The 16,354-nt window shown below is 35.3% G+C and overlaps 1 protein-coding gene across 2 annotated transcripts in view; it reads right to left on the reverse strand.

Moving 5' to 3' along the window:
• CYYR1 (cysteine and tyrosine rich 1) overlaps positions 1 to 16,354 on the reverse strand; it is a 107,408-nt gene that overhangs the window by 12,716 nt on the left and 78,338 nt on the right. For both annotated transcript variants that reach the window (XM_001158941.7, XM_009447725.5), the window contains exon 3: positions 1,373 to 1,530. In XM_001158941.7, coding sequence (XP_001158941.3) covers positions 1,373 to 1,530 — 158 coding nt within the window. The remainder of the gene's footprint in view (positions 1 to 1,372; positions 1,531 to 16,354) is intronic.

A 16,354-nucleotide genomic window follows, 5' to 3' on the forward strand; every position in this document is an offset into this window, starting at 1 on the left:
ATAGAGATACCATCAAGAGAAATGGTAAAGGCTGTGAGTGGACAGGGGTTTTGGGGGAAATCCAACAGTTGGATCAGAAATCCAAGGTTAGACATGTCAAATTTGGGATATTTATGAGACACTCAAGTGGAGATGTTCAATAGGCACTGGGATAAAATGAATTGGTTTGGACTGGAGATACATGGGAGGCATTAGCATATAAATGGCACTTACCACCCTGAGGTTGTAATACTCTTAATACAAGCAAAGAAGTAAGTGTAGATACAATATGGAAGAAAAGACAAGACTGAGCCTTCAGGTACTCCAGTATGAAAATATTATAGAAGAAGAACTGGCCAAAGAGGAACAAGAGGAATTATCATACCCTTATTGATCTGAAATTTGCTCCCTCAAGTTGAAGATGATAGAGGAAAAAAAAAAAAGATAGAGGAAGGACAGAACAGGGAATTAATACAAATACAAAGCACAGTTGCATGTAGAAGGTACCCTGCTCTTTTCCTGTAGAGACAGAGAAAGAAAAGACATGAGTACGGATGGGAAATTAACTTCCTAAGGGTGTGTTAAATTTAGAACTTGCCTGCTTTTTATATGTCAAATTGTACATGCACAGATTGACTTAGAAAGCATTATTGAAATCCTCTAATGCAAAATGCAGTATTTTGTTTATGAAGTCACATGTACTCAATATATTTTAATACATGGAACTTCTAGCATATTCTCAATAAATATTTGTCAAATTATTAATATATTGCCCTTGCTCTTTGTTGAAAATTTTTTTTTCTTTTGTATTTTTAGTAGATACTGAGTTTCTCCAAGTTGGCCAGGCTAGTCATGAACCCTTGCCCTCAAGTGATCCACCCACCTTGGCCTACCAAAATGTTGGGATTACAGGCGTGAGCCACTGTGCCTGGCCTGTTGAGAATTTTAATATTGTGTTTAAAGCTGTTCTCTCGACCTAATGAAGATATATGAAAATTTTCTTGAAGGCTTTTTCTCAAGACATATATATCTATTGGATCAGATGCCAGTTTATTGAGACATACATTATACTTTATAATTACTTGTCAGTACTCACTAGCAGGTAGACACAGTGGGTGTGAATTGCTTATTTGTCTTAATTCTGGCTGACTGGCAATTGTAGTCAATGAAACAGACATTAAAAATATGAATACCTTCAAAAAAAAAGAATTGGATTGTATTACTTGGATCTAAGCAATCTTGATTCAGCTAGAACTTCAATCTACATGTACCTAGAAATACTCTATGAAATTGAAGGTGGTTTCATTGACCATCTAGAATGTTTCCTTTTCTCTGTGAGGAGCAGAGGATAACTAGCAAATCTGAGCCTTCGAGAGTCAACAGTTTTGCTCACCAGGATAGGAGGAGACGGTGTTGATGCGAGTCGTCCTGAGGATGCCCACGCGGGTCGCCCTGTGGTTCTTCATGCACATGCAGATGCATATGGCAATCCCAGCAATGACCCCCATGATAAATACTATTCCAAAAACAATGCCCGCAATTGCAGTGCCCCTAAAAGGAAAAACAAGTAAGTTTACTCAAAAGACTTGTAAGCATTCTTTAGACTTTCTAGTAGAGCTCCATGATTATAGGACAAGTGTTTTCTTACAAATGTTCTTAAGGATAATGTGTGTGTGTTTTTCTTTTCTTTTCTTTTTTTTTAAAACCCATAAGTTCCCTGAATTGATAAAGCAAATAGTCTGTATTTCAATAGATATGAAAAAGTTATAAAAATCCTCTTCTAGCACCGTTGACCAATTCATCATTCAGATTCCAGTTCTTAAAATTCATGTTTTGATACAAAGCACAATTCTCTAGATATGCTCTCCAAAGTAATAATTTAAAAAACCATTCTGCTGTGTATCTAAACAGCAAAGAATTTATCTGTTGGGCATAGCATGTATGTGTTTAATGAAAACAACTTGGTAGATGTCAGAATATTAAGTGAAATTTAACACTCATTCCTGATTAACACTCTTCATAGAACAAGAATATTTGTTTCTTAATAAAAGAAAACCAAACCAAACTTCATATTTTTAAACTACCCAGAGAACTGTTATGACAAATAAGTATCCCATTAATTCAGGAAGAACGTAAGTAAAACTTCGATTTCTACTAATGTTAATGGTTTCTTTCCCCCAGAAAGTTTTAGCTCATGCAACAAAACCGTAAATAGAAAAAAAAGCCGAATAGCAGAAAAGAGTCAACATTATGATTGTTTGTGTGGAATATAATTTGTAGGTAACTACATTTTTCTGTTATTTTGAAAAGCAATGGGGAAATCTTTATCAAAATATAAATTTTGACCAAGAAGCATCATTTTTAGCAATGCTCCCTAAGGAAATGTAGCACATAAGCATAAATACTATAACAAGGATGTTCATCACAGTGTTGTGGCTAATAGCAAAATAGGAGAAACATCCTAATGTCCGTAAAAAGAGGACTGACAGAAAAAAATTCGTCAGAAAAGGAATCTTACATATTGATTAAAAAGGGTCAAGAGATCCACATGGTTTGAAGTGAAATGTTTATGATACATGGTTAACTTAATAGTAATACTATTACTATTGATAATAATTTGTATTCATTCAGTTAATTAGTGTTAGCTTCCAGCACCATCCACGTGCCTGCAAAAGACATGATCTTGTTCTTTTTTATGGCTGCATAATATTCCATGGTGTATATGTACTACATTTTCTTTATCCAGTCTGTTAATGATGGGCATTTAGGTTGATTCCATGTCTTTTCTATTGTGAACAGTGCTGCAATGAACATTTGCATGCATGTGTCTTTATGGTAGAATGCTTCATTTTCCTCTGGGAATGAATTAGTATTAATTGAATACTAATTCAATTAATTAGTATTTTCAATACTTACTAGTATTGAATACTAGTAATTAGTATTGATAGTAATTAGTATTGAATGGAAAAGCAAGTATTAACAGGATACTACCAGGAATAACAGAATAATTGCCATGAGGTAAAACTGCATTTCTATGTATCAAGTTTTTTATTATCTACAGTGATGATCTTGTAAATGTGAAAAATAAAAATATTCACTTTCTCATTTGCATATTCCACAAAAGCAACCACTTCAACCCTTTCAGTTATTTTTTCTAATGCCCTTTCTCCTATTTCTCAATATTATTATTACATTATTTTATATTTTTTGTTTTTACACATTATTTATTGGCTCCTCTTATAGTATTTGGGAATGGAGATCTCTCAGACAGGCTTTATCCTTGGTTAAATCAGTCTTCAGTATTTACATTGCCATAACTTTGCTATCTGCTGAGCCAAGCAATGTACCATAGTTAACTTTTACAAATTATTATCGCATTTATTTTACAACTTACTATTTTTAAACAATTTCCATGAATTTTTATTTTTCCATATACATATTGATATCTGCTCCTTGCAAAAATTCCTAGAAATCTTTCCCACATTATCAGTAGCTTTTTCATACTCAAACATAGTAAAATAGCTTATCAGTTCTGTTCTGCTCCCCTGATGATTTCCTTCTTACAGCAACTAAGACTACTGGTTGTTCCGAACCTGGAACTGTTCCCCTTGAGCCCTGTTTGGTGGTCCTCACATTTAGTTTCTGGACCCAATTCTTGCTAATTCTTGGTGAACTGCATTGTTTGTTGAAGCACGTTCCTGAATGGCTTCTTAAAAATGGACTCAAAGGAAAGTAGATTTTTCAAGTCTTTGAATGCCTGAAAATGACTTAATGCTTCACTCTTACGTGATTGATAATTCATCTATGCATGAAATTCTAAACTGCAAGACATTATTTCTTAGAAATATGAGGGCATTGCTCATTGTCTTCTAGAATTTGGAGCTGCTGTAAAGAATTCCCATGGCATTATAATTACTTTCCTTTGTGTGATACCGTTTTTTCTTTTCTTTCTTTCTGGAAGTTCTTTGCATTTTCTTTTTACTCTTGGTATTCTAAAATTTCATAATGTGCCTGGGTTTAAAATATATATATTTTCCAGGTCCTTTTGATTCTTTATGTTCAGAGACTCACGTCCTTCAGTTGTTGAAACTTCTCCATACAATGTTAATTTTTTCTTCACTATTTTCTGTATTCTTCTTTCTGGAAACTCATTCTGAAATAAGCTTTTGAACTTTCTGGATCGATTCTCTAACTCTTTTTAAAAATCCTTTTTAAAAAACTACTGTCTGGAGAATTTCATTGACTTTATCTTCCAAAGTTGTACTGAACTTTAAATTACAGTTATCTTATTTTTAATTTTCTGGTGCTTTATCTCATCCTCTATTGCACTCCCCTCCCTGTTTCCAGTGTCTGTGTTTCTTCCATTGATGCAGTCTGTTAATCTTTGAAAGCACCAATGATATATTCTTTGATACTTTCTCTACTGTTTGTATTTCCTCGTCCTGTCTGGGTTCTTTTTTATTGATTGTTCATTTTGATCTCATTCATATTTGATGTTTTCTTCAAATGTCTGGTGATCCTTGAATTCTCTCCTATCAAAAAAAAAAAAAAAAAGCTTGAAGTAGCTACTTGGAAGTTTAGTTTGCAAGCCAGAATTTGACAGGTGAACTCCAAAGAACAGGACAAACTGAGATCAGACCATAGATCTTTTCCTTGGGGCTATTCATTTTTCTCCATGAAAGCATTCTCCAATTTCATACTTGGGGAGCATCAGCCTCACTGCCAATATCCCGGAGCTTGGAATTGTACTCATAAGGATATGAACTTTCATGAAATCCTTACGCTTTCATCTCAGAGACCCAGTCTCTGGCTTCGCTTTGCCAGCTGTCTTTTGGGTTTCGCTCTGGAGGCTTACGGGTTTAAGTCTTCACAAACCATTCTTTGTGGTGTAAAAGCATGATCTCTGAAGGCAGATCACCTAGGTACCAACTATAGCTGGGGAACCTTGGGCATGTTGCTCAATCTCTCTGTGCCTCAGTTTCCTCATTTATAAAGGGAAGGTCAGTTTGGTGCTCATTTGACTCTCCTCCCAAATTTCTTGTCATGAGTCTTGTGCTCCTGGACTTATCTGTTGGGTAAATAGGTCCTTATTCTCAGTGGTACCTGAACACCTATCCTATACTTTTCTGAGACTGGCCATAATTTCTTACCCCAAACCACTGGGGCCAGATCTGTCTCATAGTCAGAAATTTTCAGATTTTGTAAAGAAAATACATACACTACGCATTGTGAAATATTCCCAGGGGCAGCTAGGGCAGCATGTTGAGAACATTTATATTCCTACAGCGAAGGTGGGAATATTAACGCTGTTAGATTATATGGGGACTACACAAAAGCCCAAGGTTGGTTCAGGTCAAGTCTGGCCACCAACTGACCTTTATCTGCAATTCTGAAATCCACAGAAAACTCTGAAAACTGAAAGTGCACATAAGGGATTGTGAAGCTGTATTTATACTTTCCAGAGGATATTTTCTCTCTAACACTTTTCCCCACCTACATACAAAAATAGAATGCCATTAAGAATATCAATAAACTCCTTTAAAATACTTCTATAGGCATTTTTACTGTTATTAAGAAGGCAGAATGTGAGACATATTTGGATGTGTTGCTATTAGTAATTAAATAATAGCAGAGTCCAGTAGTTTAATAAATAAATCTTTTCAAGAAAAAAAGATCTATGAAAGGAGATAATTTGAAGTGAGAAAATTAAAAGTAATCTGGAAACTTCCTTTATTGTAAGTTTCAGGTCCAAATAAGATTAAACTGGAGGACTTAATTTATGTTCCAGAAATAATCAATGGCCCAGTTATTCAGGCATAGAGTTTCCAAACTATGTGTTCTGGAAGCTGTTAAGATATCCAATTGGGACATATTTATATTCATTAATTCTTTTCTTAAATAGAGGAAAGTAGAAAATTAGTCACATTTTGTTTCCTTGTTGGCAGCTCCAGCAAAAGTGCCTGCTCTTGAGGTCAATAATGAGGTTGCAACTAATGTATTAAATTAGTTTTTTTGATTAAATCATGAAGTTGGTGCCCTTGATCCTTTGATACCCATTAGCAATCGTAAATTAGTTATTTAAGACATGGCAAGTATAAAATTTACAGCATTATTTACTTTGTAATTAATAAAAAGAAACAATAAACAAACAGTAACTTTCCTGCATATAAATAATTGGCTCAGTCAACTGTTGGAAAGTGAGAAGCTATTAATTTGAAAAATCTGGCATCATTAAAACCTTGAAAAAATTTCAGGGAATGTATTTTTTTTAAAACAACGCCTTGCAAGCTTTGCACATTTTCCTCTCTCCTTTTAAACTTTTATTTTAAAATAATTATAAATTCATGGGAAGTGTAAAAAGAGTACAGAGAGAGCTCATGTACCCTTCACCCAGTTTCCCCAGATGGTTACATCTTAAGTAACAATGGCACAACATGAAAAGTAGGAAATTGACATTACTGTAAGGTGTATTTATAGTTCCATGTCATTTGAACACATGCACAGAGTCATATAACCACTACAGCAAGCAAGATACAAAACTATTCCATCATCACAAAATATTTCCCTTTTGCTATTACTTTGCTTTATGGTCATATCCAACATGCCTTCTCTCTGCCATCAATAACCCCGGGGATCAGCAATCTGTTCTCCATTTCTGTAATTTAGTCATTTCAAGAAGATTATACAAATGGAATCATACAGCATGTGAGTTTTGGAGATAGTCTTTTTTCCCTCAGCGTAATGCCTTTGGAATCCATTCCAGTTTCTGCATGTATCAGTAGTTCATTCCTAGATGAGCAAGTAGTCCATGATATGGCTATAACACACTTTGTTTAACCATTATTTATTGTAGGGCATTTTGGTTTGACAAATAAAGTTGCTATAAACAATCATGTACAGATTTTTGTGTGGACATAAGTATTCATTTCTCTGCAATAAATGCCCAGAAGTGCAATTACTGGGATGTACGATAAATGTATGTTTGAGTTTTAAAGAAACTTCCAAGTTATTTACATTCCTACCAGCAAGGTATGAGAGATCCTCTCTGCGTCCTTGCCAGTATCTAGTTTTATAATCTGTTTTTTAGCTGTTTTAACAGATAAAGCATTAAGTGTAGTGGTATTTCATCATGGCCTTAATTTGCATTCCCGTAATGGCTAGCAAGGTTGAACATGTTTTCGAAAGCTTATTTGCCATTCATCTTCTTCAGTGAAATGTCTACCTAAGTCTTTTGCCCATATTCTAATTGGATTGCTTGGTTATTTTACTGTTGAGTTTTTGAGAATTATTTGAGTCCTTTACAAAATATGTAGTTTGCGAATATTTTTACTGGTCTGTAGCACATCTTTTCATTCTCCCAACAGGGTCGTTCACAGAACAAAAGTTTTTAAATAAAGTCCAATCTATCATTTTTTTTCTTTTATGGATTCTGCTTTGGGGTCATACGTGGGAACTTTTCATCAAGCCCTAGGTCCTGAAGACTTTCTCCTATGTTTCTTTCTAAAAGACTGATTGTTTTACATTTGATATTTAAACCTATGATCTATTTTTGTTTAATTTCTGTACGAGGTATTAGATTTAGGTTGAGGTTCATTATTAATAGATTATTTTGCCTGTGGATAGCCAGCTACTTCAGTACCATTTATTAAAAGCATTCCTCATTCCCCCATCGCATTGCTTTTGCACCTTTGTCAAAAATCAGTTGGCCTGTGCAGGACTGTTTCTAGGTTCTAATTTAGCTAATTTTTTTTTTCTTTTTTTGCAAAATGAGATTTTATAATCAAGATATTAAATGTATCTATGGTGGCTGAAATAATATGAAACTGTCTTTTATAACAAAGCTCAGAGATAATATATTTTATTCCATAAATCGCTTTTCATGAGTAAAAAAAGATTCTGATAATGTTGCCATGTTACAGTAACACTTTTAGGCTTAGCACTGCTATACAGCAGCTTACTAGTTATCTTGATGTGGTTTTTCTATTAATATTAAATAATATTTAAGGAAAATAGCAGATATGCAAAGTACGCCAGGGTAATATTTATCTTCTTCTCGGATACGACCCAATTTACAAATGCGTTTTATAAAACTATAAATCAAAGGGCTTATGAATATTCTATGTAATAATTTAGTAACAGCAGTCCCAATAAAGTAGAAAAATTCAAAAGGCCATGCAGATATTTGATATCTATATTTGATACCACACAGATATTTTACACCTATACAAAAAGTGGGGAAAATTCTAGAATATTTTTGTTAGGATAAACTTCCATATGGAAATAAGAGTTTGAAATAAAATACCTTTACCTTTGAAATAAGTCAAAGGTAAAAGTATCAGAAGAGAGAGTTCTCTGGAAAAAGTAACCATAGCTTCAAAAGAATAAACTTAAAGTAGGTTTATTTCTTATTAAAATAAAAAAATTATGTGAAGCTAAAGCATTTTTATCTTTTGTTAAAGAAGGTAATATTTAGTCGACTTATTTATTTGTGATGATACACATGAGATGAATTAAGCAATGATAAAAATCCTATTCCGACTATAGCACTGAAAGTCGACTACATACATGAGAATAAATCTTGGCAAAATTCTATATCAGATCATCCTACTTCCTCAATAATTCATTCTTTTGGCCAATTCATTAAAATATTGTAATACCCTTGAATACAATGTTTTATTATAAATCATTGGCAATTTTAGTAACACTTTGACTTGCTTAACTTAAAAATAATGCATTTTCTTCTCTGTTGCTTAAATAAATACAGAAAATAATAGAAAAACAAACTCAATGGAGTATCATTTTCAATATTAACAGTATTTACTTATATTAATCGTAGGATCTCAGAACTATCTCTCTTTCTATTTTTATCTCTATGAGTCTGGTTACATGTACATCTATGTATACGTGTATCAGATAAGAAAACCATAATATCGAATAGTTAAATTGTTATTAAATATTGTTACTACTCCAAGTGTAAAATGCTTAGGAGGGTAGGAAGACCAATCCATGTAATTTTTCCAGTAAGTCCACATTACTTGCAAAAAAAAAAAAAATCTGTAAAATCCAAATATGCTAATAATGTTTATTTTGCTTTTTTTTTCTTTCATTCTGGTGACTCCCCTTAATAACTTCACTCAATATATCCTCTTTCTTGGGGCTTTATAGATAACTTCTTTCTGTTAGCCTCATGATAATAAAACTGGAAACTAATATCTCTTTGAATGAATAAATTTACGTGATTTATTGACTCAAGCCCCATGACAGAGACAATTGTGTAACCCAATATTCATTTTCTACATTTTCCTTGATAAAAGAAGTCCGAGGGTTGACTAAAATAAAGACTACATCTTCCCCTACTTCCTTCCTTCCTTCCTTCCTTCCTTCCTTCCTTCCTTCCTTCCAGACAAGGTCTAACTGCGTCACCCAGGCTGGAGTGCAGTGGCTCACTGAAGTCTCAACCTCTGGGCTCAAGTGATTCTCCCACCTCAGCCTCCCTAGTAGCTGGCACTATGGGCACAAGTCACCATTACCAGCTAATTTTGTAATTTTTGTAGAGACAGGATTTCGCTATGTTGCCAGGCTGGTGTCCAACTCCTGAGGTAAAGCAATCTGCCTGCCTCAGCCTCCCAAAGTGCTGGGATTACAGGCATGAGCCACCATGCCTGGCGAGTACTACATCTTCCAGGTAGCCTTAAAGCTAGTGTTTTGTTTTGTTTTTTTTTTTACATGTTGAATTTTGGAAAATAAGTTGTAATAAAATATTTTGTGTCAATTCTCAGGAAACCTCCTTAAAAGATGGCTGGAATGGGATTTTTCTCCCATTTTCTGTCTTACCTTCCTTTCAGCTTTCTGAAATAGGAGTGTGATGGCTGAGCTCTAGTCTCCAAGGTGGACCATGAAGACAAGAGCCATATCCTAGGGATGGAAGAGGTATGAGTTTGATGGAGTTTGTATCCTTAATAACAACATGGAGATGCTGTATCAACTCCCATTTCCTTTGCATGAGAAACAAACTAGTTTAAAAAAAATTATTAAAGTCTCTGTTATTCTAGTTTGAGTGTGAATGTATGTGTGTGTGATATGCTACCCAACCTAATCTTACCTAATACAATTCCTTTGCCAAAATTGCTATACAGTTTAAACAAAAACAAATATTTAATGTGGAAATGGCAGTTTTAAGGAACATACAGGTACTCTGGGATCCTGTAGAAAAGTTCTAAAAAAGCATTTCAGAACCAGGAAAGCAAGAGACTGCATTCAATTTCATTAATTGGGATTGTTCCTCATATCTTACGTAGAATTAAATTTTACGGCTCAGTGAGAGATCTTTAAGAAATCTATACATTACTTCGATGTCAAAGTAGTATACAAAATGAGAATAAAAAGTGCTCTTGAATATGTTGTAGATTGTAGGGTGATCTACAGAATAACACTTTATCACTAGAGTTCAATGGTAAATGCTTTGATTGATGAACAAAAAGTACCCTTTAAGAACTGCCTGGTTAGCATTTATTTGCACTGACTGAATTATCTGAACAAGTGCCAAATTCCTACCTGATTTTGTGCCAATATAGATTTAATGAGAGTCAAATACATATGATTAAAAAATGGTCATATTAAAAAAATCAAACACGATTTTTCAGTTTTCTGTAAGGTTTTATATACATGCACATACATATTGTTTTATGTATGTATAATATATATAATATAAGATATATATTTAACTGTGTGGATACCAAATGTCATCATTTGGTTAGTACAGCTTTGAGACTGCACAACACAGCATACTATATGTCAAAATCTAAATGCAGTAAATCATAGTTACAGAAGTTTCTAGAACATTTTAATGCTACGTACATGAAAGTGATTCATTTAACTGTTTAACACCAATATTTGGAAAAGCAGTATTGACTCAGTAGTACTGAAACAGGTATAACTGTATCCCCAGTAAAAACATGGAGATGCTATATCAACTCCTGTTCCCTTTACATGAGGGAGAAACAAACTCGTTTTTGAAAAACAAAACACCTTAGATGTTTGATTTATCCCTCAGTCATTTTGCCTACAATTCTAACTGACTACCACTAGATAGCGACATTCACGACTTCACTCATTAAGTATATATTGAGCGGCTGGGGGCAGTGGCTCACACCTGTAATCCCAGCACTTTAGGAGGCTGAGGAGTGCTGATCCCTTGAGCCAGGAGTTCAACACAAGCCTGGTCACATGGTGAAACCCTGCCTGTACGAAAAATACAAAAATTAGCCGGTGTGTGACACACACCTGTAGTCTCATCTACTTGGTAGGATGAGACATGAGAATCGCTTAAACCTGGGAGGCAGAGGTTGCAGTGAGCCAAGATAGCCTCACTGCACTCCAACCTGGGTGACAGAGTGAGACTCTGTCTCAAAAAATTAAAAAAATATATATATATATTGAGCATCACTACGTGCTAGCACTATTCTGGGTACTACGATACAAAGTTGGATGATACATAATACTTGACTTTAAAGATTTTAGAGCCATGTACTAGATAGTAAACAAAGAGATTTTGAAGGTCAACTATCTCCAGGCATAGAAGACTATGACAAGGCAACAATGAAATAATTTGATCATACTCAGCAAAAGAGAATTGTTTTTCTTTTTAAAGTATAAATATAATACACTAGAGAGAATAGTAGTAATTTCTTAATGCTATTTCTTGGTTACATGTAACAGATTTTTGAATCAGAGAGTACTTTTGGTACATTGACCACAACTCACGTGTTTTGAAGGTAAGAAAACCAAATATGTGAGGACCTAAAATAAAATAGTTGCCAAAGTTCTTCCAGCTAGTTTTGTGGTAGAGTTCAAACTGGAGCTTGGCAGTCCTAATTTCCACCACGGAACTGAGTAGATTGCAATGGCCTGCCTTGCTCTCATTTTCTCATCCACTCAACAAATGCTATGGTGTATCTTCTTTGTGCCAGACACTCTACTAAGCACTAGGCATGTAAAGATGAAAAAATTCTACTTGGGAAGTAGAGAAAGAGAGGAGAAAAGAATTCCTGGAATGTCTGTGAAATTTAAGCTCTAAGACCTGATGACTGATCCAACGGGGGAGTGAGTGAAAGGCAAGAGTGTAGAATGCTTTCCCTATGGGTGATTGCATTCTGCCACACAATACAGTCTATCAAAATGTGTTGAAAAGAAAAATATGAAACATGGAATTATAAACTAGAGTCAAATAGATACAGCTACTGCACACAGGCTTTCCTGCTTTTCTCATTCCAAACCTAAAAAATCTTCAATTACTTCCAGATACAATACTCTCATTTATAATGCATTGGCATGGTTCACCCTTTTGAAGTAACCTTTGCTGAAACTTCCCACTGAGCTAATTATCTTAACTTGCTTATGGTGATTACTTTAGACAGGACTTTCTTCTTTTTCTTTCTGTACCTTTTTGTCATGCTTTGAGTGGAAATAAAAAGTCACAAACCGGTTTTTTAATAGTGACTACAAGGATTTCTATTGAAAGTCCATTTGTTGAGATTTAAGTCCTGAGAGCATATAAGACTTAAAAGATTGAATGCGATATGAAAATTCAGAGCTAATACTCTTTCCTTTCCATTGACTCGAAGATGGAGTGTTTCAAATAAATATGGAGGCTCACACAGTCAATGACCTGGCAGAACAGCATCTGCTTTTTGGGGGCAGCTGGATATTTAAAGATTTAATAAGGATTAAATATTTAAAGATTCTAATAAAACTCATGTTGATATTGCAGATTGTAAACCTTTCCAAAGTAACTGCTGAAGGAGGTAATAAACTCTGATGGCAAGTAGACTCCAGACAATGAGTCCACGTGCCTAACCCAGTGTCTTCTCCTGTGGCTCTACTGATTGCTTTTGTCTACACATTACAAGCTGGCCTGCCCACCCAGGCCACTGTGATCCTTTGCCTGGGCCCTCGCAAGTTCCCATTCTCTGTTGAGACAAGCCTGTGACTGATCGCTGTCTGCTGGGGAGATCTCCTGTTCTAGGGCTGTCAGTGATTTGCCTGGTTCTGACATTTATTATCTGCACACAACTCTCACAAGCCTGAGGCTGCCCAGACTCAACAGCTCCTGCCCAGTCACACCTCCTCAAATGTCTTGCTCACAACCTTACCTGTGTCAGCCTGATGTGATTGATTGGAGCTGTCATACTTTGGCTTCCTCTTAGGGTCTAGCTTCGTGCGCATTAAAATTCACAAGCAACCTATTTTCATCATAGCATCAATATCATTCTCTTTCACTATAGATGCTGCTAATACACAGCTCCAAATAGTTTCTGAGTTTTATGTCTATCCATTAGATCTCAATCTCATCTTATTCCAGTATATACAATCCCAGAGAAGGAACGTGATTGGCGTTGGGAACCTACCTTTGTATCAATTCACATGGCCAAGGCCAGAGATACTGTAATTGGCCTAGCTTTAATTAGATACCTGTCCTTAGACCTGCCATTTGTAACCACTGAGAAAGACATGAGGGAAATAGAGGTGCTCAGTTTAGTAGCAGAGGCAGGGGAATTGGCAAACAATGACACAGACATTCACACACACTGCAACTTTGTATGGTTGGCATTATTTGAATTCTAGGTTCAAGTTTGAACCTACAGATGTGAGCTAGAATTATAAAGAATGAATGACAGAGACAGGTTCCCCCAAATCTCAGTTCCATTTATCTTTCATCTAAACATATAAGTGGTACCACAAAGTCAGAAACGTACCTTTGGGCACGTTTGCAGGAGTGAGGCTATGAAGAGTTCTAGTGGCCATCTGTTCTGGCAGATCATATTTCAAAAAAAAAAAAAATCTCAAGGTCGAAGAGAATAATAAATTATGCAGCATGAAACAATTTTAAATATCTCTAGCCTACCTATGATGTTGGAAATTTAAGGAAGACTAAGACTGGGAAAGACACACGCATATGCATGTAATTACAATGCATAGGATTAAACGCAAATGGGGAAGTGCAAACTAGGTTCTATGAGATCAGAGAGGTTGGCATCTATCATATATGTTAGCATGTGTGAGAGTGTGTGTGAGTAGAGATTGGTTGTGTGAGAGAGAAGTTGTGTGTATATGTGTGTGTGTGAAAGGGTAACTTAGGGAGTTAACCCTTTCTGAATCCTAAAGGGTTGACGGGATTAGAGCAGAAGCACATTTCAGATCAAAAGAACACAGAAATGCCATAGGAATGTAATATATCATGATGTGCTTCAGGGACCATGAAAAGTCGACAGTTGCTGGAATAAAAAACAGAGAGGTAAGGCTGGAGAATAAGCAGAGGTTTGGGTGGGGTCTTGTAGATAAGGAACGTCTTTAATAATACTGTAAAGAACTTGAACTTTTTATTGGAGTTCATGGGAAACAAATGAAATGGTCTAAACATGGATACGTTTAAGGGTAACATGGAGAGTGGATTTGATGGGTACCAGACTGTATCCAGGCATTCTAATTAAAAGACTGTTGTAAATATCTGGACAAAAGATGGTAAAAGACTTAACTTGGCAATGGCAGTGGGACAGGAAAGAAGGTGGGGAGAAAAGAATTCAGGAAAAACATTGAAGGTAAAGTTAGTTGTGTCTTAAAGTTACCAAGTTCAGACTCCTAAAGGACTATTACAACTCTATCCTATTCCAAGTCACCCAAAGCTATTGGACACTCCTAATATTTAAAAGTAACTAAGTCTGGAGGAAGTTTATTCCACTGTGGAATAGCACCCTGAATGTGTGTGAAATTTTAAGGTAAATTTGGTCTACTAGATCTCTTACTGTTCCCAGAGGAGTGACCTCTAGAAAGGGAAGTTTCTGACACCTTGTAGGAAAGAAGGGATGGATCAGGCCCAGAAAGGTATCACAAAGAGTGCAGGAGATAAACTTTGCTTACTGTTGTTGCTTACTGGTCTGACTTTAACCACCTTTGTTTTCCAAAGATGAACATGTTTGTAAAATGCATATCTACTCTTTAATACTGCATTACATAAACTTTCAGCATAATGAGCATGCGTAGATAGGAAGTTTGCTTTACTTGTATTATCAATGGACTCTTAACTGTCCTTCTCTGAAACTAATGTTCTTAAACTTCTGTTAAACATAAATTAAAAATAATAATCTTTTAGTTATTCTTACATTGCTTCCTGCAGTCTGATCTTTCCATCCAGGTCTTTGTGCAGTTGGAATCTAATTGGATCAGACAATGCCCGAGGTTCCCTCCAGCTCCCTAGTACCACAACTAATTAGCAGAAATTCTACTTTAATAATACAGTTGCTGCAGGTCAAGAAAGAAAAGCAAAGCAGAAATGGAAATCTCAGCTTAATGAACATTGAAAAAAGATTAGAAGTGAGTTAAATTTCGGTGTGATAATTAATTACAGTCCAACAAGAACAAAATTCTATGAATATTGACTAGCTGTAATTAACCTATATTTATTCACACAATTATCTCCCCCAACATCACCTCCATTTCTGAGGGGGGAGAAAGAGAATATCTTCTTTCAAGAATTCTTATGTATTGTCAAGATAAGCAACAATCTCAAGTCTGTGGAGATGTAATAATTATCAAGGTAATATTAAATATATAAGTAATTATAACTGCATGTACTCATTCATATTATCTAGCTAAACTTTAATTACTTATTTCTAATTTGGAAAGATATACTTTTGTCTCAAAAACCTTAGCAAAAGATGGCTACACCAAGACGCAGTAGTTGGTGTGGAAGATCTCTTCTGTGATTTTTTTTTTCCCCTTAAAAGAGTAACAGTTTCAGAATATTCTATGCTTGTATACACGAACTGGGACATCACATTGTGCCCCATAAATATATGTAATTACTATTTGTCAATTTTAAAAGGAGAAAAAAAGATTTAAAAATCAGATGTATTTTTAGAAGCAGTTACTATAATGTGTTTGAATGTTTAACTGTATTCTTTGAAATTCCCATAGGCCAGGGTGCTACTTACTCTTGTAAGAGTAATGTGTTACAGGGAACTTACCAGAGAGGAGATTTACGCCAGGGTTGAGCCATCGGAGTGATGGTTCTTACACCACAACTTTGTTTCTTTTCTATGTCCCAGAAGTCAGAGAAACTGAATTCTGTTTCATGTACCAGGACAGGCAAAAGGAAAGAGGAACAGCCTGAGAAATGACTGTTTTTCTACCAGAGGAGCAGAAAGTTAGTCAGTATAAGCTGTGTAGACTGGGAGAATTAGGCAACCTGCAGTTATTCACATAACTTATATTGCCTATGTGGACAGGCGGAATAAGGAGAATTACAGTCTGGGTTATCACTTCAGATAGAGATTCTTCTGATCACATTAATGCAGATTGGGCAGAGAGCGGTAGATCT

This window comes from Pan troglodytes, chromosome 22 (genome assembly GCF_028858775.2).
Source record: "Pan troglodytes isolate AG18354 chromosome 22, NHGRI_mPanTro3-v2.0_pri, whole genome shotgun sequence".
Taxonomy (NCBI): Eukaryota; Metazoa; Chordata; class Mammalia; order Primates; family Hominidae; genus Pan; species Pan troglodytes.